Source organism: Symphalangus syndactylus, chromosome 24, assembly GCF_028878055.3.
Source record: "Symphalangus syndactylus isolate Jambi chromosome 24, NHGRI_mSymSyn1-v2.1_pri, whole genome shotgun sequence".
Taxonomy (NCBI): Eukaryota; Metazoa; Chordata; class Mammalia; order Primates; family Hylobatidae; genus Symphalangus; species Symphalangus syndactylus.
The window spans coordinates 9,379,000-9,406,977 of NC_072446.2; the positions used below are offsets into that span (position 1 = coordinate 9,379,000).

A 27,978-nucleotide genomic window follows, 5' to 3' on the forward strand; every position below is an offset into this window, starting at 1 on the left:
ACCTTGGGGCCAAAGGAGACATCGGCCCCAGAGCACCTGGCACTGGTACTTCCAGGCAGATGACAGTTCTCTGCAGCGGGAGAAGAGGCTCTTGGCAAAGTGGAGTTGAAACAGCCCCGTTTCAACTCCTGGAAAAGCAGGGAGGGAGCTGAGGCCTGGAGACAAGCAGGACTGGGGCTGGCAGCTTCACTGTTCAGGCTGGGCTGCTGGCCCCTGGGGGGTGTCATGCTGATGGGGCAGGGCCAAGGACAGGGCAGGTGCCAGGGCTCAGGAGCAGGTGAAAGCTCAGGGAGCTGCCACAGTAACTATGTGGCCTGGGCACTTTCATTAACTTCTCAGAGGCTCAGCTGCTCCAGCAATCCAGAGCTGCCCTAACTCCCTCGGCTCTCTAGACGCAATGCAGAGCTTCCTTCCACGTGCTGAGCTGTCTTCCCCGCACCTGCACTCGGCAGTGGACACGGGGGGCCCTGCTCGGGGACCTGACCTTCCAGTGGGCAGGCAGGTACTGCTGTGTCCTGCCTCCTGCTGTCCATCCACCTGGGGCACCCTGCCCGCCCGCCTGCATCCTCAGTTGGCAAGCGCCTGCCTATCCTGAGTCTCTGGGCTCCTCTCTGTCCCGCCTCCATCACAGCTCAGATCCACAGTGACCCATCCACCTCTGCCTCCCATCTGGGTTGCAGGAGCAGCACCTGGCCTGTTCTGTCCCCTTGTGTGGAGAACAGCAGGTGCTCAGTGGAGCTAGATGAACCTTTGCAGGGCTATGGAAGGTCCCAGCACCAGGAGCTCTGCTGGGCAGGGGCCACCTCGTGCCCCCACGCCCCATGCACATAATAAGTATGTGCTCAGTTCACACTTGTGGGGTGAATGGTCCAATGAGAAGCTTACGGAGAGAAGGTTTGAAAACTGTAAAGTGCCGTGCATCATGGAAGGCATGTCAGCGCACTCCACGTCAGCGCACTCCACATCAGTGCACTCCACACGCTCCACGTCAGCGCACTCCACGTCAGCACACTCCACGTGAGCGCACTCCCAAGGCACAGGGAGACAGGAGGAGCCAAGAGAGCAGGAGCTGGTTTCATCGAGGACAAAGCAGCCCCGCCACGGAGTACAGTGGGGAGCGCTTTTGGAAGGAGGCCTGCCGACTGGGGATGAGCCCGGGGTTGAGCTGAGGGAGGAGATGAGGACCTGAGACAGCATTCGTGGAGACGGCAGCTGCCTGAGTGGCTGGTGTCCATCGAGTGAAAATACCATCTTCACTGAGAGCCCCCAGAGGCCAGCTGCAGGGTGAGCTGTGTCCAGCACTCAGGAGGGGTTTGGTTCAGCCAGGGATCATCTGAATTCAGGGCCCACAGCGTTTGGACCCTGCACCCAGCTCAGAAACCTCCTCTTGGATGGCGGTTTTGGTACAGCCTCCTTGGGGGCCATCTGGCAACATCAGCACAATGGCCAGTGTAAGCGCCTTTGGCCCAGTGATTCCATGGGCAGGAGCCTCCTGCCAGGTGTCTTCGCACACGTGTGCATGTGTGTTGGGGCCAGGACACTCACTGGATGCGGCTGGAGCCCATGCCCTCCCTGGAGAGGGACGAGGTGGGTGGACGGTGGGTGTTGACACTCAGCAGCACTGTGGATCCCCAAAGTGCGGTTTCCCAACAAGTGAGATGCAAGGGCAGATAGTGGAGACAGAGACTCATGCTTGCACACACGGGCAGGCATCTGGAGGGGTCCCTCTGTGAGGGGTTTGGGGGTGGTGGTTTTTGCTTCCCACCTTATATCCTTTGAGTGCAAAGATAGCTTTTTAACTATGCGCCTGTGTGACTTTCAAATAAATAAAAACCTAAACCTTCTTAATGCTAGTCATGTTTAGACAATCCCATACCACTTGGGGGTGCTGCCAGGAGGGGGTACTGCCGGGAAGGGGTGCTGCTAGGAAGGGGTGCTGCTAGGAAGGGCTCTTGGATGAGCAGCAGGTTCCCCGAGCAAGAAGGTTCCCATGTGAAGGCAGATGGCCCACGGGGGACGGGCTCTTGTCTGTCATTGAGGGCGCAGGCTTAGAAATGGCACATTGTCTCAAGACCGCTGGGCCACCCAGAGAAGTGGCCAAAGCCCTCTGATCCGTTTCCGTCCATGACATGAGGAGTTGCCTGCTCCCTGTGAGGGAGAGACAGTTGTTCCCTGACATTCGGTGCTGGGTGACCTCCCTTTTCCTGGCCGAGAGCTGGGCTGGGGTGTGAACCTGCGCAGGCTGGGCAGTGGACGTGGCCCTCCAACGTTACAGGCAGCTCAACTCCTGGTTTTCTGTGACACCATCCCAGGTCCTCAGGCCTGGCCAAGGTAAAGGCTTTCCCCCCAGAGCTGGCCTGGGGACCTCAGCCCTCACTGCTGGTGCCAGAGCCCCTGCATTCAATTCACTTTAGGGCCCCCTGTTCCCACCAACCAGACCTGTCCTGCCCCTGGGCAGCCCCCAGTCTCCTTCCGTGTCAGGGTCAGCATGGAGCCTTCTGGAGTTCAGAGCAAAAGCCTGGGTGGGTCCGGGTAGTGGCTGTGGGATCCTGCCAGCCTCTTTCCTGGCCAGTGGGGCTAGGCTGGCATGGTGGTGCCCCCTCAGGCCTCGCTGTGGGGGCCTCTCCTTCCATCTACATTTGTGAGTAGAACCTACTCAGCCCCAGGAGTCACCCTCCAAAATCTCTCCATAGGCATCACTGTGAGGCCCCCCTAGTGATCTCTGTAGTGAGCTGGAGTGTACCCCCAAAACTCACGTCCACCTGGTACCTGTGTACTTTATTTAGAAATAGGTTCTTTGCAAATATAATCACATGACGATGAGGTTATCCTGGATTAGGGTGGGCTCTAAATCCAGATGAGCGTCCTTATAAGAAGAGACACAGGCACAGAGGAAAAGGCCATGAGGTGACAGAGGCGAGGAGGAAAGACCAGGAAGGGCTGACGGCCTCCACCTGAGGCTGGAGGAGGCTAGGATCCTCCCCGAGGGCCCTGGAAGGAGCCTGTGTCTCCACTTCAGCCCAGCAATACTGATCTGAGACTTCCGGCCTCCAGAACCGGGAGAGAATAAATTGCCATTATTTTAAGCCCCCAAGTTCCTGGTACTTTGTTAAGACAGCTCCAGGAAACTGAAACACCTCCAGGGTCCTGCATTGCCGGCACTCAGCCATCTAAGAAGGCCCCTAAGCTCGGAGTGGCCACTTCCCGCAGGGCCAGCGCTGCCTCCTGTGACTGGCTGGGCATTTGTGGGTGAAGGCAGCAGGTAACAGCCAGTGTTGATAGAGCCCGGGCCTGACGCCAAGGGCTGCATACCGTTTCTTCCGCACACTCATCCTGTGAAAGGGGAGTAATTACCTCACCACAGAGGAGGAAAGGAGGCCTGAGGCTGAAGGCACTGTAACTGGCTGTAAGGCTCTGAACTCCAGTGGTGACCACTGCACCGTCCTGGCCGAGGGTTGGGAGCTGGGGGAGAAAACAGACAGGGGCTCCAAGAGTCTGAGGGTCTGCTCTGACCACCTAGACACCCCCTTGCTGCAGTCATGGCCGCCAAACAGTTCAGTGTCCTGGGAAGCAGGCACTCAGGGCCTGCCCAGGATGCGCAGGCCTTATCACAGAGGCAGGTGGCAGGGTGCCCCCAGCAACCCCACTGTCCCTACAATCCCCACACATCTTCTCCATGTCTGCCACCATCCTGGAAACGCGCTGTTCATTTTCGGATCTACCCCAAATGCACAGATTTCATCTTGGCCTGAGATGCCTGCCCATGGCCCAAACACATCAAAGTCCCAGTGGATCCAGATTCATCCTCAGGGCATCAGACATCCCTCAGCTCTGTTCCAGGGAAACAAGCCCAGCCTGCTTTCCCCAGCTTTAGGCGAGGCAGGGCTCCAGGGAGACCTGGTGATGAGCAACTTGGAGCAGTAGTCCTCTCTGTGGCTGACCGGCCTGCTGGGGGCAGTTTCCACCTCCTCCTGCAGCAGTGTGAGAGGCTGTCTGCTGCCCCACTGATGCGGATGTCCAGGCTGGGAGCCGTCTTGGGACTCCATTGCCGTCCCTGCTGTCACTGTTCACCCTGCTTAGCGCATCTGCCCGGGCCCACTTTGTGGAAAACACTCATTTGACGTCAGCCCGCCTGACACCCCACTCCAGGTCTTTCTCCTTCAGCAGGACCCAGATCCAGGCCACGTGAAGATGTTACACCTGCCAGAGCTGGAAAGAAAACTATCAACCTGGAAGCCTCTGCAGGGAGTCAGCCACGAGAGTGGCAGGATTGGATACTGGCTGCAGGGAGCGAAATTCAACACCTGACCAGAAGGGCGTCCAGGCTGGGGATGCTGAGGGGTTAGGAACTGAGAACTGGGCTCTCTTTGCACAGCTGCAGCTAAGAAGGGGCTGTCCATCCTCAAACAAAGACGAGAAGTCCCCTGGCCTGGCCTAGGCTGGGGCACAGAGCACTGCTGTAAGTCTGTTTTCCTCCTGGTGATGAAATCGGGGTCAAGAATCTAACATGAGAACCTGGTTATAAGCCGGCGAGCCTCTCGCACATCCAGGGGTGCATCCACAGAACAGCTGACCTCCGGGACCGGGCCCAGGGCTCCGCTGCAGCTGAAGGCCAGGGCCGCAAAGCGAACAAAGCCCGCAGCTCCCGCGGCAAGGGCCGGGGCGCGCGACCTGGAACACGCGGGGGCTCAGAGCTCTGGGCGGGCAGGTGTTTGTTTGCGTGTGGGGGAAGGGCAGACCGACCCCGGACAGACCCGTAGCCCGGCTGTCGGACCAGAACAGCGTTTAGTCTTCGGACCTTGGGGAAAACCACAGAGGCCTCAGTGCCCGTAGCGCGTCGGGGGTGCGGCTGTGGCCGGAGTGTGTGGGAGGGCGCACACCTGGCCACAGCCCGCCAGCCCCTTCCCGCCAGGCCCCGCGGCGCCTCGGCACACGCCCCACGTGACTTCCCCGGCTCAGGGCTTCCCCGCCCAGCCGGCTGCGGTCCCCGCCCCGCCGCGCGAGACTGGGACCTGAGAGCGAAATCCGTCCCGTAAGACGGCAGCGCGCAGGCGCGAAGCGCGGCGGCCCGGCGCAGGGCTCCCGGCCTGCCCCGCGTGCACGCTGACGCCGCGCCGTCTCGTCTCCTGCCGCCACCGTCGCTGCCGCTGTCGCCGCCGCCGCCGCCGCCATTGGAGTCGACGCCTCCTCAGCGCGTCCACGTCCCGGGCTCACCGTCGCTGCCGCCTCGCCAGGGGCCCGCGCGCCCAGCAGCCGCCGCCGCCGCCCGGCCGGCGCCCGGGGAATTGGCGGCGGGGCCCGGGGCCGCGCGAGCTAGGGTGACAGGCCCGGCCTCTGGGGGAGGCCCGAGCCGGCGGGCGCCCCGGCCCGGCGTCTAGTTGTTCATGAAGCATGTCGGCCACCAGCGTGGACACCCAGGTAGCAGGGCCGGGTTACAGGGGCCGCGGCCGGGGCCGAGTCGCGCGGTCTGGGTTGGGGTCCTGGGGCTGGAACGCAGAGCCCAGGGTCGCGGGGGCCGGGCCCAGGCGGGGCCGGGGTCTCGGGGCCGGGGTCGCACGTGATCGCGCCTCGGGGCCGGCGGAGCTCGCGGCCCGTTGGAGACCGGTTCTCTGGTGAATAACTTTGTGTTTCCCTCTTCTCCCGGGTTGTGTGTACCCCACGTCCCGGCCTGCGGCGGTGCAGAGAACAAAAGGACAAGATAATAAAGGTGAGCGGAGTCCCGGGACTGCCGGCGCGGGCTGGAGTGGAGGAGGACGGGGAAGGAACGGTCCAGGAAGCTGCGTCTGGAACCGGAAACTTTCTCTCTTCCGCCAGCTTCAGGGAGATAAAACTTGAGGTTGTGCGACGATTCTGGGAGATTTGACAGGTCGAAGACAGGGGCTTCTCAAGAAGTGAATAAATGATTGCTCAGAGTAATTTGGGTCCTTCTCTCCCCACTGCATGATCATGGATTTGCTTTGGGGAAGGGGAGGTAGGAGAGCCGGGTGGACATGGCCGCAGGCGACGATCGACTTGCCTTTTTCCGCCCAGCAGGGGCTGCTCTAGGAGAGGGGCAGTCCGAGGTTCTGCAGGCTAAGCTCCATATCCCGCGTAGTTTCAGCCCCTGTTTTCCAGGCGTGTTAGCATCTCCTGTGACATTATGGCTTGGGATAAACCTTCAGAGCGCACTCGTGTGAAAACTGTTAAGTGACACTTCACGTTTACTTGGCACACTTTTTTAGCCCGTTTGTGTGTCAGCTCAGGTGTAACCAAATACGGTTCATCGTGTTTTAAGATTGGAAAAGGCCCAGCACTTTATTTACCTTTACTTGGTTTTTCTGGCTGAGCATAATAACAGTGGGAAGGTAAGTGGTGTAAAAGGAAAACTGGTCTTGGGGCACCCACATCACTGAGCCAAAGGGAGAAGGCTACGGCTGGGAACTGCTGAGGGCAAACCTGCCTCCCATTTTATTCCTGAAAAAGATAGCTTCTAAGACAAAAAAAGTTACATACCTCCCCCACAGTTTGCCCACAAGGAAATTCCGGGTGGACAAAGACAGAACTCAGAGTCATTCCTCCTCACTGAGATGAATGCTTATCTGATTGCTTCCTTTGGAAAGGCTAATCAGAAACTCGAAAGAATGCAGCTCTTTGTCTCTTATCTACCTATGACCTGGAAGCCCCCTCCCTGCTTCAAGTTGTCCCACCTCTCCGGACCAAACCAATGTACATCTTACATTGATTGTTCTCATGTCTCCCTAAAATGTATAAAACTAAGCTGTGTCTCGACCACCTTGGGCACATGTTGTCAAGACCTCCTGAGGCTGTATCATGGGTGTGTCCTTAACCTTGGCAAAATAAATTTTCTAAATTGACTGAGACCTGTCTCAGATATTTGGGGTTCACTGTGGAGAGTCAGATAATAGCTCCCAACAGTCCTTCAGTGCAGCCCCTTGCCTCCTAAGTTTTCTTCCCTCCGTTCTCCATACATCTGGGCATACATTCTGCATTTGGGCTTTTGGAGGCTCCACTTCTATTTGCCACACATAAGTCTTCTTAGACCATGTCAGTTTTCACCCTGATTATGTGTTCCTTGCATTATGTGTTAACACTTAATTTGGTTAATCTTCCCAAATTATGATTAAGCCTTTATTTAAAATTTAGCCTAAATTATTGAAAGTTTCCTATCCCCCTTCTAATTAGTTGTGTAAACATCAGTTCTATACCGGTTGTACTCCTTTTAAAATTAAAGCATAATTTCTGCTAGAAATAGATGGAAATAGACTTTGCTGACTTTGACTTCCATGCTTAAAAGTAATCTTTTAAAATTTGAGGGTAATATTTTGCAACTTTTTGTTCTAGTACAAAATGGTTCTTTACATCAGAAGGATACAGTTCATGACAATGACTTTGAGCCCTACCTTACTGGACAGTCAAATCAGGTGAGTTTATTTTGTTAGCATATATTTGTTTTTAAGTTGATTTTAATTGTTTTGTAACACACCTTTACTGTCATTTCTGATTTTTAAATTAACCTAAACAACAAAGCAGCAGACTATGAAGTATTAGAAATGATAGAATGCTCATGAAGATGTGCCTCCTGTTAACCTTGGGCATGAGTGGGGTGAAAATGATTTTCCCCGTGGAGGAGGCAGCATCCCACTGGGGCCGGGATGCAGACAGGTCTAGTTGGCTCCAGTGTTTGTGGGTCAGTGGTGTGTCTTGCCTTTGACGCAGTGGAGGTGTGTGTGTGTTTCTGAAGCTTCCTGGTTATTTTTAGCTCTGGATGATTGGAATTGTGGTCTGGGGAAGCAGCTAAGAGCTGGGCTGTGGAGCGACTGTGGAGCCAGACGCCACCTGGGTTTCAGTCTGTTTTTTTTTTTTTTTGAGACAGAGTCTCACTCTTGCCATCCAGGCTGGAGTGCGATGGTGTGATCTCAGCGTACTGCAGCCTCTGCCTCCCGGGTTCAAGCAATTCTCCTGCCTCAGCCTTGGGAGTAGCTGGGATTACAGGCACCCGCTACTACATCTAGCTAATTTTTGTATTTTTAGTAGAGACGGGGTTTCACCATGTTGGCCAGGCTGGTCTCAATCTCCTGACCTCAGGTGATCCAACCGCCTCGGCCTCTCAGAGTGCTGGGATTATAGGCGTGAGGCACCGCGCTTGGCCTGATTTCAGTTTTAACTCCACCACTGACTGGCCTGTGTCTGTGGCTTGCCTTCTCTTGCCTCAATTTCCTTTTCTGTGAAAGAGAGAGAGTAGTAAGTCTTTGTAGAATTGTTGGGAGGATGACATCAGATGCTGCACATAAAGCACTGAGACAGTACCTGATACAGCAGGGCCCAGTGAGTCATAGCTGCCCTGTTTTCTTAGGTAATTCAGGCTTTCTCTGCCTTGGCACTGTGGACATTTTGCACAGGAACATTCTGTTTTGGGGGCTGTCCTGTGCATTGTTGGATGTTTAGCAGCCTCCCTGGCTTCCCACCCACTAGATGCCATTAGCAGCTCCTTCTCCCCATCCCCAGTTGTAGCAAGCAAAAGTGTCTTGGTGGATGTTTTCTGGGGGATACAATTGCCCTGGTTAAAATCTACTGGGAGCTGCTGTCTCTCCTCTGTGCTACTGTTGCAGCAAAGCTCCCAAGAGAAGCGGTGTCTGTTTAAGAGTCCAACTCGGGAACCAGACTTCCCCTGCCTCACTTTCCTACCTCCAGGCCGGTGGCTTGGATGAGGGGCTGCACCTCTGTGAGCTCCTCACTTTGGTGAGCAGGCCTCATGGGACAGCACAAAGCAGATGCTCTGAGTGCTCCATTTCGTGTGCTGTGATTCACATTCCTTCCTCTGCCACTCCAAGTAGCCCTCAGCTACTGGGCATGTTTGCTTTAAAGTAAAACCAGGCTTCACCTCTTCTCTGTGAAGGAATAAAACTAGTCTGCCCTTTTCTGAGGTGTCTTAGGACTTCTTAGAATGTTCCTTCATCCCCCTCCCTCCTACTGCACTTGGCGAATCAAGCAGCTTAGAGACCAAGAAACCTTGTACAGGTGGAGCCTTGGCAGCCCCGCTCCCCACTCCGACCCTGCTTTTGTTTCTTGTCTCTTGGTTGCCTTCTGAGAATCTGCCTCTCCTCTGGGCAGAACTGACTTGACTTCAGTGATGGGCTTTTGCATGGAGGTAATGGCAGGAAGTTAACTGATTTTTTGAATATCTTGTTTTCTAGTGCGTTCTTATTATTTTAGTACTTTAATGGTATTATGTACTGAATTTTAGCCAATAAAGGGGGAGGGAGGTTGCATCAGTACACTTAAGAGTGTGTGTGTGTGTGTGTGTGTGTGTGTGTGTGTGTATGTGTATATTTTGGAGACAGGGTCCTGCTCTGTTACCCAAGCTAGAGTTCAGGGGCATGATTATAGCTCACTGTAGCCTCAAATTCCTGGGTTTAAGCAATCTGCCTGCCTCAGCCTCCTGAATAGCTGGGACTACAGGCGTGCACCACTACACCTGGTGATTGATTGATTGATTGATTGTAGACACAGGGTCTCTCTATATTGCCCAGGCTGGTCTTGAACTTCTGGGCTCAAGTGATCTTCCTGCTTTGGCCTCCCAAAGTGCTAGGATTACAGGTATGAGCCACCGTGCCCAGCCAAAAATATTTTTATAAAGTCGGAGCTTTTGTGTTGTTTGGGAGGATTTCTGTACAAATCAATTATTTTTGTGTCAGTGGGTGTCTTAGCTCCATATGTAGAATATACAGTATGGTTTTATAACTTTTGATTTACACAGACATACCTCTGGAGCCATGGCCACAGTTAAGACAGTGGACATATCCATTAGCTCTGAGTCTTTTTTTGTTGGAGACAGGGTCTCACTCCATTGCCCAGGCTGGAGTGCGTGGTGTGATGACAGCTCACTGCAGCCTCGACTTCCCAGGCTCAGGTGATTGTCCCACCTCAACCTCCCAAGTAGCTGGGACTACAGGCATGTGCCGCCACGCCCAGCTAATTTTTAAATTTTTAGTAGACACGAAATATTGCTGTGTTGCCCAGGCAGGTCTCGAACTCGTGGGCTCAAAGCAATCCACACGCATCAGCCTCCCAAAGTGCTAGGATTATAGGCATGAGTCACTGTGCCCAACCTAACCCTGGGTACTTAAAAGAGAAAAATCCAGGTATGGTTTGTAGTAGCCAGTTGGAGGCTACTGTGGTTCCTGTGTTTTGTGTGAAACTGTAATACTTAGAATGGTTTATAAAGTCTTAGGAGAATGTCTGCCTGTTAGGTTGGTTTAACTTGTAATGGGCTGTGAGGGGTTGTTGCCGTGTGGTGGGGGTCCTTCCCTCAGAGAGGGAAGGCTTTGCCTGCTCAGGGACTTCTGGTTTCCCAGTTCTCTGTTGTTTTCTGAAAGGAAAGACTGTGAAATGACCCAGAACAGTTCCTGCTCAGAGTTTAGAGGACACTGTCTCGGCATGATGCCTGAGTTGGGAATAGATGCCGCTGGCCCCCAGGCTTCCTGCACACTCCCTGACCAACAGACTGAGTGTGTTTGCTGTGATCCCACTGACAGAAATTACCAAGGCCATCTGGGCATGGGGGAGATGGCACCTGTACCTGTGCTGCTGGATGCAGTTTTGGTCAGCAACAGACTACAATATGATAGTGGTCCCATAAGATTATGATGGTGCTGAAAAATTCCTGTCACCTGGTGATGTTGGAGCTACCATGTTTAGGGCAGTGTATTACTCATGTGCCTGTGGTGCTGCAGTAGGTGTAACCAAACCTACTGCCCCGGTCATACCAGAGTATGCATCTACAGTTACGTACAGTACCGTACAGTACGTAATAATTGATGATAAACAACTGTTACTACTTTATGTATTTACTATACTTTTAAGAGCATATTCTACCTACTTACTAGAAACAAAGTTAACTGTAAAGCAGCCTCAGGCAGATTCTTCAGGAGGAATCCAGAAGAAGGCATTGGTGTCGCAGGAGATGACAGCTCCATGCGTGTTGTTGCCCCTGAATACCTTCCAGTGGGGCAAGATGTGGAGGTGGAAGATCCAGACCCTGTGTAAGCCTAGGCTAGTATGTGTGTTTTTTGTGTATTTTTGGGTTTTTGGTTTTTTTGTTTTGTTTTGTTTTGAGGTGGGGTCTCTCCCTCACCTGGGTGGAAGTGCAGTGGTGACTCATTGCAGCCTTGACCTCCTGGGCACAAGTGATCTTTCTGCCTTATTTTTGATTTTTTGTAGAGATGAGGTCTCATTGTGTTGCCTGGGCTGGTCTCGAAATCTTGGGCTGAAGCAGTCCTCCTGCCTCGGCCTCCCAACGTGCTGGGATTACAGGCATGAGCCACTGTGCCTGGCCATGTCTTCATTTATAACAAAAAAGTTCAAAAAGTTAAAAAAAATTTAATAGAAAAAACCTTATGGAATAAGGATATAACAAAAAAATATTTTTGTACAGCTATATGACATTTGTGTTTACAAAAGAGTCAAAAACTTTAAAGCTTTTAAAAAAGTAGTTTGTAAAGTAAAAAAGCTATAGTAGGCTAGGGTTTATTATTGAAGAAAGGAAAATTTAAAAATTGAGTGTAGTCTTAAGTGGACGGTGTTTCTAAAGGTGACAGTGGTGTCCAGTGAGGGCCCAGGCCTTCACATTCACTCACTGACTCACCCAGTGCAACTTCAGGCCTACCTGCTCCATTTGCCGTAAGTGCTCTGTACAGGTGTCCCATTCTTGATTGCTTACACCGTATTTTTACTGTACCTTTTCTGTGTTTAGATATGTTTAGACACACAGATACTTATCATTGATGGTACAGTTACTTCCATTATTCAGTACAGTTACACACTGTACAGATTACAGCCTCAGTGTGTGGTAAGGATACTGCCTCCATGCTCACATGTCTCTGTGTAAGTACACTGATCACACAGTGACGAAATTGCTCATCAGGTTTTGGGTGGTTTTTTTCACTGAACACAATGCCTCATCAGAGCATCTAGGAGTTCGTTGAGAACAGCCTGGAGATGCTTGGCACAGGGCTTGCTGCTGTGCCTGGGCAGCTCTGGTGGGCCCAGGGTGACCTGAGGGCCAGCAGGGGAGTGTCAGTTTCTTGTGGCTGCATCTAAAAATATGGGCTTCCTTAAAATACCCAGTGGCAGTGCCTGCTAAGTAGGCATTTGCCATCACAACAGCTTCCCAGAAACGCAGCTGGAAGGACATAGTGGGATCTTAACATGCTTCTTACTGGCAAGTTGCTGAAACAAATGCAGAAATTCTGTCAGAAACTGCTGTCTCTGCATATTGATGCCACCAGCTGAGGGGCTGAAATTGCAGCCTCAGAAGGACCAGTCCTGAAAACAGATATGAAAAGTGAGCAGCCAAGTAAGTAAATTAGGGTTTTTCGGTTATTTTCCTCTAACATTTTCTCTGTGCTCCCTAAGGCTTCTCCTGAAGAACCACAGGTCATCTTGGTAGGCCTGTTCCCAGTCCTTGGTCAGAGCTGGTTCCCAGGAGCCGTGTCAGTCCCTCACTTTTCAGCAGTACCCTTGGTACTTTTCCATTTTATGTAATTAATTATTTTGTTTGTTGGTTTTTTATTAAGCAAATGCTTCTCTCTGCTCCTCTTGGGCTTCTGAAGGGACCCTTTCCTCTTCTCCTTCTAGTCTCTCCTCTTGGTCATTTCCAACTCCATCTCAGAAAAATGGATATAGGAGGTAAACTTAACCATTTAACTTCAACTTAAATGGTTCTCGTCTTTTGGATGGAAGTTTCTTTTTTAATGTGGTTAAATTTGAGTAAATATGTAAAACTGCTCTTAGTTCTTTTTTGTTGTTTGTTTTTGTTTTTTTTTTTGAGACGGAGTCTCACTCTGTCGCCCAGGCTGGAGTGCAGTGGCGTGATCTTGGCTCATGGCAACTTTCACCTCCAAGGTTCAAGCGATTCTCCTGCCTCAGGCTCCGGAGTAGCTGGGAGTACAGGTGCCTGCCACCATGCCCGATTTAGTAGAGACGGGGTTTAACCATATTGATCCGACTGGTCCTGAACTCCTGACCTTGTGATCCACCTGCCTCGGCCTCCCAAAGTGCTGGGATTACAGGCACGAGCCACTGCGCCCGGCCTAGTTCTAATATAGAGTTAGGGCTTTTTTGTGTTTTACTGTTTGGATTTTCAAATAACCTGGAGATAATATGTTCCCTGATTATTTAAAGTTTCTTTTATCATTTTTAAGTTAGTCACAGGAGGAGGCTTAAGAATCTAAAGTTGTATTTTCCTTTGTCAGGGGACTCTGATTTTGCCTTTGAAACGTGTTACTCTTTCTTTTTCTTTTTTCTTTTCTCTCTTTTTTTTTTTGAGACGGGAGTTTCGCTCTTGTTGCCCAGACTGGAGTGCAGTGGTACAACCTCGGCTCACTGCAACCTCTGCCTCTCGGGTTCAAGCGATTCTCCTGTCTTGGCCTCCCAAGTGGCTGCGATTACAGGCACGTGCCACCACGCCCAGCTAATTTTTTGTATTTTTAGTAGAGATGGGGTTTCACTGTGTTGGCCAGGCTACTCTCAAACTCCTGACGTCAGATGATCCACCTGCCTCGGCCTCCCAAAGTGCTGGGATTACAGGTCAGAGCCACTGCCTGGCCAAAAATGTGTTAGCCTTTCTTCGATGAGGTCTTCAGTTCTCCACAGGGGCTGCAGTGTGGTGCCTAACATGTGAAAGTGTTCAGCAGTCTTCTGTGGAGGCGGCTGCAGAGTAGCAGGATCGTGGTTTTGCTTGTATTGTCCTTAAAAGATCTGTTTATTGCCACTCATTTACGAGGACCAAAATATGCTTGCTCAGAGGTAGTAATGTGTTAAGAACAAGCTTTGAATTTTTTTTTGGTGGGGGGACGGAGTATCGGTCTGTCGCCCAGGCTGGAGTGCAGTGGCACAATCTCGGCTCACTGCAAGCTCCGCCTCCCGGGTTCATGCCATTCTCCTGCCTCAGCCTCCTGATTAGCTGAGACTACAGGCGCCCGCCACCACGTCTGGCTAATTTTTTGTATTTTTAGTAGAGAGGGGGTTTCACCGTGTTAGCCAGGATGGTCTTGATCTGCTGACCTCGTGATCCGTCCACCTCAGCCTCCCAAAGTGCTGGGATTACAGGCATGAGCCACCGTGCCCGGAGTTAATGCAACTATATCCCTGAGAAGTAAACTTTCACACTCATAACTCAGTGCCCATGGAGCCGTGGCGCTGAGGAGTGTTGAGGGAGCAGCACAGCTCACCTCCAGCACTTGGCAGCAAGTGAGCGCTGAACCTGTGCCTGGCTGTGCGTGAGACAAAGGGAGATCAAAGGCCCTGAAAGGAGGCTGGATGTGTTTTCCAGGCAGCCCAAACTGTGCGTTTCCAGTTGTTGCCCACGCACTGTGACCAGGACTGTGACTGGGACAGCTTCCCTCACCGGGAAGGAGTGTGGGTCAGCAGCCTGACATGTAGCTCATAAGAAGGTGGAGGACAGCATCTCCAGGTTTTCTTATGTACAGAACGACTGACTTCACGTAGCTTTACAAATTAACCTGCTTCTTTACCTTCAGAGTTTTGGAGGAAAGATGGCAGATGTTAATAGGAAATGGGCTGTCAGTAAGATTGAGGTAAAAATGGAAATCCGGCCCACAGGACCGCAGGTCACTATATCCAGCCTGCCTGTGTGGCCGTGGAACCCGGTGAGGACAGAAAGTGTAAGGAGGGTTTAGGGCTGCCGGCAGAGCTGATGAGCATCACCGTCTTCTGTGGCTCAGGGTGTGAATGGTGGTGATCTGGAGCCGAAGGATTTGCAGAGTACTGGCTGGAACTGCAGGCCCTGCACCTTGGGTAGAGGGAAGCTGGATGGGTCATTTGTGGGCTCTCTCTGAGGCCTGTGTGCTAGGTGTGTCCATTTAGTACTTAAAACGGATTTTCAGGGATGTTACATGCTTAACGTAATGTGCATTTTTTCATGTGGTAAGTGATGTCCTGTCTTAGTTAAGGCTTTAAGTATAAGTCAGAAGTGTCCCTGGGCATCTGTTTCTGTGCCTGGCTCCTCTGGTTGGTGTTGTGGCCGAGTGGATTAGAACACCACACAGCTGTAGAGGTCTTTTTTTTCCCATCTGCTCTTTTTGCGTGGGAAGGAAGATGTGTTGTGATTGCAGCGCTGCTGAGGAGCATGTGTCCAGCTAATGGGAGGAGGAGGGCTGGCTTCCCTGTGGGGGGGACTGTCCCCTTGCCTGCCGTCCTTGAAGGCACCTGCGGCCAGCAACTCAAGGAGCAAGTCCTGTGCACAGACCGCTCCCCTGATTCGCTCACTGTCCTGTCTGGGCCTGTTGGCCAGGGCAGCTCCCGAGGGAAAGGCTGCAGCAAAGGAGCCAGCATCATGGAAATTGTTTTGAGGGAGAATAAGCTCAGATTAATCTCGTGTTTGTAGAACACTGATAGCATCCCACTTGTCTTCTTATACCCCCAGAATCTCAAATTTGTATTACAAGGAAACAGCAGTTAGTGCATTTTAAAAGATGATTCTAGGGCCAGACGCTGTGGCTCATGCCTGTAATTCCAGCACTTTGGGAGGCGGCGGCGGGTGGATCACCTGAGGTTGGGAGTTCGAGACCTGCCTGGCCAAGATGATGAAATCCTGTCTCTAGTAAAAATACAAAAATTAACTGGGTGTGGTGGTGTATTTCTGTAATCCCAGCTACTTGGGAGGCTGAGGCATGAGAATCGCTTGAACCTGGGAGGCGGAGGTTGCAGTGAGCTGAGATCGCGCCACTGCACTCCAGCCTGAGCGACAGAGTGAGACTTTGTCTCAAAAAAAAAAAAAAGTGGGGGGGAGTTCTGGAATTGTCTGCTCACAAGTGGGGAAGTCAACAGGAAGAAAATTAGAAAATAAATTGGATTTCTGAAGCCCTGGGTATTCTAGGATGGGAGCAGGAGGCAGGAAGTGGTGGCCGGGTCACCGGTTCATTAGTCCACCAGTGTTGGCTGGTGTTGGGGCACTGCCCCCAGGGAGAGCTGCTTGTGGTCACCCCTCCAGTGAAGCAGGCCTGTTTCATTGTCTGGGATCCCACAGTCTCCCTCATTGCCTCAGCTACCTTCCCACCTGGTGTCCCCGACTGGGTGCTATTATCCTTCATAGTGTGGCCTTTGATGCCATCATGAAAGTTCAATGTGGCAGGGATGAGGTTGTGAGATGAGGTCTGGAGCATATTCTCTTTATGTAGAACCTTCTGGTTACTTGGGGGACTCGGGGGAGGGGAGCAGGAAAACTAAAAATCCGAAAACGGGTGTCACAGACTGGAGAGCTCCGTGTTTTACTTCCTGCTCTGTTTTCTGTAATAGCATTTTGGCACTCTTAGATGATGCATCTAGGCGGGAGCCTTCTTACCTCACACTGGACCCCTTCTCACCCGCCTGTGTGCATGTGTGTGTGTGCACACATACAGACACACCTCACACGAAAGCCATTTTAAGGCAGTGTTGGAGGGTCCCAATCATGACCAGACCTTGGTTGAGCCTCTCCAAGGAGATGCTGTCCCAGAACTGCTGACCCTAAGTCTAAATTTGTGCCTTGGGCAGCTCTTCAGAGACCCCTACGATGGGGCGCTCAGGCACTCACCTTCTATAGCAGAACTTTTTGCCTCATGGTTCCGTCACTTTGAAACCACTCTCTGAGGTTCCAGTCACCACACAGACATGTTTTCATAAGGAAGCCCAGGTGAGTTGGCATCCAAAGCGAGGGCTGCTCTGCACCTGGAGCGCAGAGTCCACACTTCGGATGCTTTCTCTTGGCTGAGGAGCTGGAGCCAGCCAGGGCACTCTGTGCAGGGGCCTACTCCAAGAGCCCAACACTGTGCCCAGGAAATCATGGGAATGTGAACCCCCTTGGACTTAGAGGCAGGGGCCGTCTGCTAGGAAGGGTGTGTGGAAGGAGCCTCTGAAGCACCCTCGAAGGATTCTGGGAGAGCTTTGGTCCAGGTATGGGAGAGTGTCCCAGGAGGAATGTCAAGGCCCAGAGGTGGGCGCCCAGGGCCTGCTGAGTAATCAGCGAGCTTGGGGTCTGTTCTCTGGAGCAAACTGCCTCACGGCCCTGCACATCCTGGTTTGCCAATGGAAGTATCTCTGCCTTACAAAGCAGTTCCCATGATGCCGTCCGTGTCTGTCTTAAGCGTTGTTGTCAGCAGGCAGGGGTTTATTCCTAACTCTGGATTCCTTTGTAGGTAAGAGTAGAGGGAGGGGCTGCTACCTTGCCAGTTCTAGAGAGGCTTAGCTTAGTCATTTAGCCTGAATTCAGAGCCTTGCAAATGATGCTTCGTATTTTGAGACGACACCCTGGTTTGTGTTCATTATTAATTTTTCTGTCTTTGATTTGGTTCTCACATTGGCGACCACAGCTTTCCTTCTGGAAGGAGTAGCCCCGTGCTGTGCAGGTTTTGTTTTTTGCTCCACCTGTGCTTAAGCGATAGGCGGTTGGCATTCTTAGCATCTCCTCGTGTTGTGGAAGTGGTGTAACTTGTCACGTTTGCTTTTGCAGAGTAACAGTTACCCCTCAATGAGCGACCCCTACCTGTCCAGCTATTACCCGCCGTCCATTGGATTTCCTTACTCCCTCAATGAGGCTCCGTGGTCCACTGCAGGGGACCCTCCGATTCCATACCTCACCACCTATGGACAGCTCAGTAACGGAGACCATCATTTTATGCACGATGCTGTTTTTGGGCAGCCTGGGGGCCTGGGGAACAACATCTATCAGCACAGGTTTAATTTTTTCCCTGAAAACCCTGCGTTCTCAGCATGGGGGACAAGTGGGTCCCAAGGTCAGCAGACCCAGAGCTCCGCGTATGGGAGCAGCTACACCTACCCACCGAGCTCCCTGGGTGGCACCGTGGTTGATGGGCAGCCAGGCTTTCACAGCGACACCCTCAGCAAGGCCCCTGGGATGAACAGCCTGGAGCAGGGCATGGTTGGCCTGAAGATTGGGGACGTCAGCTCCTCTGCTGTCAAGACGGTGGGCTCCGTCGTCAGCAGCGTGGCACTGACTGGTGTCCTTTCTGGCAACGGTGGGACAAATGTGAACATGCCAGTTTCAAAGCCGACTTCGTGGGCTGCCATTGCCAGCAAGCCTGCAAAACCACAGCCTAAAATGAAAACAAAGAGCGGGCCTGTCATGGGGGGTGCGCTGCCCCCTCCACCCATAAAGCATAATATGGACATTGGCACCTGGGATAACAAGGGGCCTGTGCCGAAGGCCCCAGTCCCCCAACAGGCACCCTCTCCACAGGCTGCTCCACAGCCCCAGCAGGTGGCTCAGCCTCTCCCAGCACAGCCCCCACCTTTGGCTCAACCGCAGTATCAGAGCCCTCAGCAGCCATCCCAGACCCGCTGGGTTGCCCCACGCAACAGAAATGCAGCGTTTGGGCAGAGTGGAGGGGCTGGCAGTGATAGCAACTCTCTTGGAAATGTCCAGCCTAATTCTGCCCCCAGCATCGAATCCCACCCTGTCCTTGAAAAACTGAAGGCTGCTCACAGCTACAACCCTAAGGAGTTTGACTGGAATCTGAAAAGCGGGCGTGTTTTCATCATCAAGAGCTATTCTGAGGATGACATCCACCGCTCCATTAAGTACTCCATCTGGTGCAGCACAGAGCACGGCAACAAACGCCTGGACAGCGCCTTCCGCTGCATGAGCAGCAAGGGGCCCGTCTACCTGCTCTTCAGCGTCAATGGGAGTGGGCATTTTTGTGGGGTGGCCGAGATGAAGTCCCCCGTGGACTACGGCACCAGTGCTGGGGTCTGGTCTCAGGACAAGTGGAAGGGGAAGTTTGATGTCAAGTGGATTTTTGTTAAGGATGTGCCCAATAACCAGCTCCGGCACATCAGACTGGAGAATAACGACAACAAACCGGTCACAAACTCCCGGGACACCCAGGAGGTGCCCTTAGAAAAAGCAAAACAAGTGCTGAAAATTATCAGTTCCTACAAGCACACAACCTCCATCTTCGACGACTTTGCTCACTACGAGAAGCGCCAGGAGGAGGAGGAGGTGGTGCGCAAGGTGAGGCTGGGTGTTGCAGGCAGCTGCCATGCAGGTGTGTCCTTGGTGCTGTACTTAGACCAGGTGGCCTGGTGGTGAGCAGATGCGGCAGGTCCGCTGAGCTGAGTCTCGTGACAGGCAGCTCCCAGTTGGCTGCAGGTGGGCGGGCCCAGGTCCTGGCAGCCTCGTGGGCTTTCCCTGCAGAGGGTACTGCTAGTAACCAGTGATGGTATTTGAGTAGATGTCACCAAACGACTTTGATCACTTTCCAATTATAATTGAATAATTGGGACCGCAATGTACATATTCTGTTCCAAAGAATTTGAGGGTAACTTTCTCCTCTCCTTTTTGAATTGTGATACTTTCTGGAACAGTGCTTCCTAGCCTCTGTCCATGAGGAACACTTAGGTGATATTCACACAGCCCTGCGGTGGGCACGTAGGGCATCGAGACCCCACCTGGCCAAGGGACCTTGCTTCCCAGGGCACTGCCCTTCAGTAGTTGGGAATCTCTGGTCTTTGATCTGGAGGTCATTGCTTTATTTTTCTTTAAAAAACCCAGTATCCTGCAGTTTTTGGAAACAAACTCACTCCATCTAGGTCGTAAAGAAAATGGTGGTGGTGGGGTAGGTTTGGAATCCAGACATTTTATAATAACAAATATAGGCCGGGCACGGTGGCTCAAGCCTGTAATCCCAGCACTTTGGGAGGCCGAGGCGGGCGGATCACGAGGTCAGGAGATCAAGACCATCCTGGCTAACACAGTGAAACCCCATCTCTACTAAAAATACAAAAAATTAGCCGGACGTGTTGGCGGGCGCCTGTAGTCCCAGCTACTCGGGAGGCTGAGGCAGGAGAATGGCATGAACCCGGGAGGCGGAGCTTGCAGTGAGCCGAGATCACGCCATTGCACTCCCGCCTGGGAGACAGAGCAAGACTCCGTCTCAAAAAAAAAAAAAAAAAATAATAACAAATATGGAGCCTATATCAAAAATCCATTGACTGGGCCTTTTTGAGACAGTCCTGATTTCCTGGGATACTTGTAGCCAAACTCCTGAGTCTGTGCTGTCATGTGATGTCCGACGGGACTGTGTTTGCTCTTCAGAAGCGCTCAGATGCCCATAAACTGGAACCAGCAATGGGAAAATGATGATGCTGACATACTTGATAATGTTTCCTTTATTCGAGAGAGTTCATTCTGAGATTCTCTCCTGCTTTTTAAAAAATATCCCTTCCTGAAATGTCAGTTGATAATAGGTGGGTTTTCAGTGTTTTTTTTTTTCAGTTCTCTATATTAAAGGAATTATTCACCTGTGAGCACCAAGTGTCCTAATGTATTTTGGGCAGAAAGGCATGTACATGGCATATATAGGGATGTATAGAGTAGAGCCGCCTACACTGTCTGCAGTCTTAGATTATGCAAGTCCTGAACAACTTCGGGCTTGTAGAACTTTGGAAAAGTATCAGTCCCTCTCTTTTGTGAGAAGAGAATAGGATGTCATTTATTTCCAGTTACTGAACTCTGAATTAGTTACTGAAATTCTGTGTTTTAGCTTTTTTTTTTTTTTTTTTGAGATGGAGTTTTGCTCTGTTGCCCAGGCTGGAGTGCAGTGGCGCAATCTCGGCTCACTGCAACCTCCACCTCCCGGGTTCAAGTGATTGTCCTGCCTTAGCCTTCCAAGTAGCTGGGATTACAGACATTGCTCTTTTAGGTATAAAATGAATACTGAATTGCTAAATTTGCAGGGATAATTGCTAATGAAGCTTTAGGTCCTTAGCTGGCTAAACTGGAAGCTGGCTGTGTGTGTGTGCGCACACAGTTTTTCTTCTTAAATACTGTAATACTTGGGTTTTCATAAAGTGTGCGGACTCCTGACCTGGTTGGTGTTTTTAAAATTCTAGTGTCCTACAACTTGCATTATAAAAACTTGATCCTCAGATAACTGCTTTTTTGTGTCGGGTTATGGTAAGCATCTTGGTAAGTGGCTTGCAGGGTCTGTGGGCATCTGCCTGCAGGCAAGATCCAAGTGTTCTTCAAACCACCGGGTGCTCCAGGGCGAGTCCGACAGAGCCGTTGGTGGAGCATCATTGGAAGGAACTTGGTAACCCTCCCCTAAACTGTTAGCCAAGCTGGAAAACTTTGGGCCCATGTGGGTCAGTGTTAACATTAATTCATTTTATTGAAAGTGACAAGGCCGGGCGCGGTGGCTCACGCCTGTAATCCCAGCACTTTGGGAGGCCTAGGCGGGTGGATCACGAGGTCAGGAGATCGAGACCATCCTGGCTAACACGGTGAAACCCCGTCTCTACTAAAAATACAAAAAATTAGCCAGGCGTGGTGGTGGGCGCCTGTAGTCCCAGCTACTCTGGAGGCTGAGGCAGGAGAATGGTGTGAACCCGGGAGGCGGAGCTTGCAGTGAGCTGAGATCACGCCACTGCACTCCAGCCTGGGCGACAGAGCCAGACTCCGTCTCAAAAAAAAAAGTGACAAATGAGAACCTGATTTGTTAATGTTTAGTGGAATTTCAAATAGCTTTTTTTTTTTTTTTTTGAGCCAGTCTCACCGTCAGCCAGGCTGGAGTGCAGTAGTGCAATTTTGGCTCACTGCAACCTCAACCTCCGAGGTTCAGGCCATTCTCCTGCCTCAGCCTCCCAAGTAGTTGGGATTATAGGTGCCCACGACCACACCCAGCTAAATTTTGTACTTTTAGTAGAGATAGGGTTTTGCCATGTTGGCCAGGCTGGTCTCGATCTCCTAACCTCAAGTGATCGCCCACCTCGGCCTCCTGGAGCTGGGATTACAGGTGTGAGCCACCATGCCCCGCCTCAAATAGCTTTTTTTTTTTTTTTTTTTTTTTTGAGACAGTTCTTTCTCCATCTACCAGGCTGGAGTGCAGTGACTTAATCACAGCTTGTTGTAGACTTGACCTCCTGGGCTCAAGTGGTCTTCCTGCCTCAGCCTCCTGAGTAGCTACAGGCGTGCACCACCACGCCTGGCTAATTTTTGTATTTTTTTGTAGAGTCAGTGTCTTGCTATGTTGCCCAGGCTGGTCTTGAACTCCTGGGCTCAGTCTTCCCACCTTGGCTTCACAAAGTGCTGGGATTATAGGCATGAGCCACTGTACCTGGTGTCAAATATCTTTTAAGCTTATTGGGCACTGTAGAGAAATGGAGGTGGTCCTTGAGGAGGTCCCCAGACTGGACTTGGCTGCTGGCTGTCCCTGCCTGCCAAGGTGCTGTAGGCCCTGTGCTTAATGGGCTGGGCTAGTGGCTCATCCAGGATTGGAGTCTTAGGTGTCTTGAGGCTGAGACTCTGGGTGTCTAATGCTTTCTCCCTCTGGGTTTCCCATGAAGAGTCAGTGCAGTTTTTTTTTTTTTTTTTTAAGACAGAATCTTGCACTGTTGCCCAGTCTGGAGTGCAGTGGTGTGATCTCGGCTCACTGTAAGCTCCGCCTCCTGGGTTCACACCATTCTCCTGCCTCAGCCTCCCAGGTAGCTGGGACTACAGGCACCCGCCACCACGCCCAGCGAATTTTTTGTGCTTTTAGTAGAGATGGGGTTTCACCGTGTTAGCCAGGATGGCCTCGATCTCCTGACCTCGTGATCCATCCGCTTTGGCCTCCCAAAGTGCTGGGATTACAGACGTGAGCCACTGTGCCCGGCCGAGTCAGTGCAGTTTTAGGAACAAAGTAGTGTACTGAAGAGAGAATTGTAGGGTTGTGCTGGTGGAGCCCCCTGGGCAGTTTTCTCAAGGTTCTCTCAGGACTTCGAAGAACAGACCCACCTTTTCTTTATCATTTAGAGTTTGGCCCCATTGCTGTAAAGGTCATAAACAAGTTGAGTGTTGAGAAAGTGAAATAGAGTTAGCATTTTGCAAGATTGCTGTCCAGCTATAAATTTAGAAACATACTGATTTCTTAGGACGGCAGTAGCTTTTATGGCAGCAGAGTCAGACCAAGTCCTGGGTTGATACATTTTTTGGTTTTAAAAAAACCTAGAAACGGCCACTTCTTAGCTTAAAACAGTGAAAGTGGTGAGTGTCCCACACTGTGAGCATTGCTTCGTTCCTCAGACTGACTGTCCTTGCCTTGGCGGCAGGTGCCCCTGACCCGACCCCACGTCGACCCCCAGGTCGGCTCAGCAGAGTGGCTCTTTGACTTTGGAAACTAAGTAAAGAGCAGAGAGAATCTTAGGCCATGAGCATTTCCTGGATGCTTGGTGAGCATTCCTCGAAAGAAAGCTGTACTTCTTTGTCATTTTTTTTTTTTTTTGAGAAATTTTATGAGGAATAGTATTTTTTAAAGAGCACATTTAAACTAACATTAAAGCTAAACTTTGTAGCTGTTTATGAGGGCTGAGGGGAGATGGGGATCTGGGGAGCTTCCCTATGAGTGGCTTTAACATCAGCCATTTGAACTCAAGAGATTGGTATTTACTTTTTAGGAACAGCAATACCTCTTTTGTTAGGAGATTGATTGATTGATTGAGAGTTTCGCTCTGTCCCCTAGGCTGGAGTGAAGTGGCACAATCTCAGCTCAGTGCAACCTCTGCCTCCTAGGTTCAAGTAATTCTTGTGCCTCAGCCTTCAGAGTGGCTGGGATTACAGGCGCCCGTCACCACACCCTGCTAATTTTTTTTGTATTTTTAGTAGAGGTGGGGTTTTACCATGTTGACCAAGCTGGTCTCAAATTCCTGAGCTCAGGCAATCCGCCTGCCTTGGCCTCCCAGAGTGCTAGGATTACAGGCATGAGCCACCACACCCAGCCTGTGAAGAGATATTTTTTTAACAGAGAATTTTTAAGAGAATGCAAAATACAGAGTTCTTAATTTTTCCAGTTTTACATTTGAGGGTAGGGAGGAAATGTTAATTCTTGAGTAAGACCTGCCTATCCAGGTCCTTAATCCAAATACTCTGGAGCCTTCTCGGGACAGGGAGCACCACAGCTGCTTAGGAGAGCAGCCACAGTTGAGGAGGCTGGTGTTTATTCCATTGCCCAGCAAAGTTTATTATTAACCTGAAGACACATTCAGTCCATTTTTAGCAAAAGAGGAGGTTTCAGGTTAAATGTTTGGGTGTCCCACCCGCTGGTTTTCTTTATTAGTTTGCATCTTGATAGATAAGGGGGCCAGATGAGGGTGGATGTGCCTGGGATGCATCTTTTTGTTTTGTTTTTGTTTTGAGATAGGGTCTCTCTCTGTTGCCCAGTCTGGAGTGCAGGGCAGATAATAGCTCACTGCAGTCGAAAACTCATGGGCTCAAGCGATCCTCTCGCCTCAGCCTCCTGAATAGCTGGGATTACAGGGTGCGCCACCACACTCGGCCTGGGACATCTCTCGAGCTGAGCGGCGCAGCGTGTGCCCCTTAGATCACACATTTTCGTCTTTGGATGCTGCCTTGTAAGGAGACTGAAGGGGCTTCTAGACCCTGCTACTCAGGGAGGCCAGTGTGGGAAAAGATTCGGGCGTAAGTCTCAAGCTTGTGTGTCACGCACATTCTAAAGATGATTCTCTTATGGGAGTGGGCAGCAAACCTGGTCAGAGGAGCTTTGCTTTGAGCCAGTCTCGCCATGGGGGAGTGGGGAGGGGCATGCTCTTCCCCTTGGCGTGGGAGTGCGCTGGGGAGTGGGAAGGGTCCTCCTGCCCTCCATGAACCACATGACACAGCACCTTGTTAGCCAGTTGGAAGGATTTTGGTGTCCTTTGAGCCACTGAGAAGTTTAAATGAGATAAAATACAGAAGAACAGCTTCCATCTCCCTGGCCTCCTTGAGAGCCTGGTGCATGCCAGCTCCTCCCTCTGAGTGCAGAGAATTTCACATTGCTAAGTGTCTTTCCATGTGGAATGATAGTGGCACATGAGGGGAAGACAGCTGTGGGAAGTGAGGCTTCTCAGCAGACAGGTGGCCCATGTGACCATTGTGGTTGATGCTTTTCTCCTGGTAGAGGGGCTGGGGAGAATGCCATGCCCAGTGTGGCCAGTACCCCATAGAGCAGGCCCCAGTGCAGTTCAGAGTTGTTTGCTGGTGTGGCTTGGGTACCATTCAGGGTCCCGCCTCCAGATTTGCAGGTGCTGCTAAGGGGCAGCCTTGGATCTCACTTTTGGGAGGGATTCATTGGTGTGGTTACTCTGCGTTCAACTCTTGTCTTTTCTTTTTACAGGAACGGCAGAATCGAAACAAACAATAAGGGCGAACCAGTTTCTTACATGTTCTAACGTTTGACTTTGAAAACAGTTTAAAACACGTGTGCTTGGTCAGCTCCAGTGTGTCGTCCGTGCGGGGGTTTGAGTGTTGCATCTTTGCCTTTCTTGTCGTTGATTTTTGCCGAGATGGATCTGCATTTATTTGTACTTTTTCTATGTATTATAATCTTGTAGAAGTCACTAATAAAGGAGTATTTTTTTTGTCAGCTTATCAATCAGACTGATCTAATGTGAAATATAAGTATCCTTAAAAACAAAGCATCTATTTTGGCAGAAATTATGTTCTTAAATTCAGTCATTTGATATTGTTCTCTGAGACTTCATATTTCTCATCCCTTTATTGCTTTATAGCAAACATAAGAAACCATGAGTCATTTTGTCATTTACAGTATTCTGATAAAATCTCTGGAAAATACTGAAATCAAAAGGTTAATGATTTTTTGTTCATTCTGATTTGTCATTTTATTATCTGTTATCGGTCTAAAGTGCTAATTTACCCATTTGATTTTTCTACTAGACAGATAACTTTTAATTTTTTAAATTTGGCAGACACTTTTTTTTTTTTTTTTTGGAAAATCTTTCCTTCCAGATCTGTTGCCCACTGGACAGCCGCCCATCCCTCACTGTCCTGGTGTCCGATTGGGCTGGATGGTGTTGGGGCATGATGTGTGGAGGAATTGGAAGGTGCTTTAGGTCTGGTTCAGGTTCGGGCATTCTTCGTTGTTTGCACATCTTTTTAAATTTTACCCCTTTTCTTAAGAATCCTAATGCCGGTATAAGTTTTTATACCAATAATGCTGAGCTTTAAGTATAGGATCTGGTAGTACAGACAGTGTGATGGATGATGCTGCTGGTTGTAAATTTCACCGTGTGTGTCTAATTTTTTTTTCCTGTTGAATGGGTAAAAACAAAACAAAACTTTTTTTAGAAAATGAATTTGCTATCATGTTTTGTGGAATGAGGGACCGTTGAGCTCACTACCACCTGGAGTTTGAGTTGAAGCATGAAAATGGTGCCCATGCCTGACGCTCCAGCGCCTGGATCTGCACGTGCCCTTGTAGAGGACCCTTACTGTCCTAGAGAGCAGACACTTTCTGAAAATTACTTGCTCCAAAAGACCCTCTGAGTTAACGTTTCAGCTGTATCATTAGACTTGTATTTAGAGTGTGCCACTTCCTCTGAACTGTTACTGCCTGAATGGAGTCCTGGACAACATTGGGTTTTTCCTCTAGGAGAATACAAGCCTTAATAAACAATACTATTTAGCAAGCCTGGTGTCACCTCATTCTTCACCCTACTTGATGAGTTTATGTGTTGGAGCTTTTTAAGCTGCAAAGCCATTCGGGGAGTCACCATAGAAAGCCCCCTGTGTTTCTCAAGGTGTGGGATTCTCGTTCTCTTGCTTTGGAAGAGGGAGGTGTTAATTTCCTTAAGACTATAAACTACATAGCACCATCACCCCCCCCTCAGCACACGAATGTGCAGACGCAGTGGCGCGTGCAGCACCTGGGCACCGCTTCCTCCTTTCCGGACTTGGCTCCCCACCGTCTCCCTCCATTCATCCTCCAATGCCTCTTATTTTTTATGTGATAAGAGTTTAATACCTGTTTAGTTTGTTTTCCTTTTGAGGTAAAATTTACAAGCAGTGAAATGCACATTGTGTACATCTGCAGAAGTTGACAAGTATGTGATAAAGTTACACAAGATTAGCCTCAGCCCAGAAAATCCTGAGGTCAGGCAATCCGCCCACCTCGGCCTCCCAGAGTGCTAGGATTACAGGCGTGAGCCACCACAGCCAGCCTGTGAAGAGATTTTTTTAACAGAGAATTTTTAAGAGAATGCAAAATATAGAGTTCTTAATTTTTCCAGTTTTACATTTGAGGGTAGGGAGGAAATGTTAATTCTTAAGAGTAGGACTTGCGTATCCAGGTCCTTAATCCAAATACTCTGGAGCCTTCTCGGGACAGAGAACACCACATCTGCTTGTGAGAGCAGCCACGGTTGAGGAGGCTGGTGTTTTATTCCATTGCCCAGCAAAGTTTATTATTAACCAGGAGACACATCCAGTCCATTTTTAGCGAAAGAGGAGGTTTCAGGTTAAATGGGTGTGCCGCCCGCTGGTTTTATTAGTTTGCATCTTGATAGATAAGGGGGCCAGATGAGGATGGCATCTTTCCCAGGCAGTCACCACCTCTGCCAGAAGTTAGTAGTTGGTTTAAGGAAACACAAAATGAGAACAGGGGAAAACGTGTCTGTTCTGACAGGCCAGTTAGAGGTAGGCTGTGTGCGCTCCCACCTGCAGCTCCAAATGCTGCTGTTATTTTAGGGAAGTGTGTTTTCAACCTGGAGTAGCTAATTCCTTCATATTTTATGCCATTTTCTTGCATGTATTCGAGTCCTGGGCTCCTTTAAAGATTAGTTCCCGGCTTTTAGAATGCTGGGCCGAGAGGTGCTGAAAGGTGGCAAGCATGATGACAGGTGCCATGCTTTATCTTTGTTGTTTCGTTGTTGTGGAAGAAGTGGATGCTGTTGTCCCCACAGAGTGGGAGGTGGTGGCAGGGACTCTGGTAAGTGGTAGTTGCTAACTGGCTTGTGAATGGATAGTGGATTGTGCGGTCTAGACAACACCTCCCCTGAGGCCTCCAAACGGGAGGAGGCAATGGCTTCTCCCTCTGCCAACTTGGAAAGTTTTGTAGAACTGACACCGTGTCTGGGTGCATGGGCCTCCTGCCTGCATTCGTGGTGCCAGGCAAGGAGCCAGGCCCACCA

The 27,978-nt window shown here is 50.6% G+C and overlaps 1 protein-coding gene across 2 annotated transcripts; it reads left to right on the forward strand.

Annotated features, from left to right (window-relative positions):
- Positions 1-5,114: 5,114 nt before the first annotated feature.
- Positions 5,115-26,478, forward strand: YTHDF1 (YTH N6-methyladenosine RNA binding protein F1). Of its 2 annotated transcripts, XM_055265424.2 has the most exons (5): positions 5,115-5,418; positions 5,683-5,707; positions 7,342-7,421; positions 17,510-19,030; positions 25,167-26,478. In XM_055265424.2, exons 1-5 carry the CDS (start codon positions 5,392-5,394, stop codon positions 25,191-25,193), a joined length of 1,680 nt encoding a protein of 559 aa, XP_055121399.1. In that variant the 5' UTR covers positions 5,115-5,391; the 3' UTR covers positions 25,194-26,478. The 2 variants fall into 2 exon arrangements, with proteins under 2 accessions (XP_055121399.1, XP_063489526.1); XM_063633456.1 differs by lacking the exon at positions 5,683-5,707 and having other exon boundaries at positions 5,115-5,446.
- Positions 26,479-27,978: the final 1,500 nt, after the last annotated feature.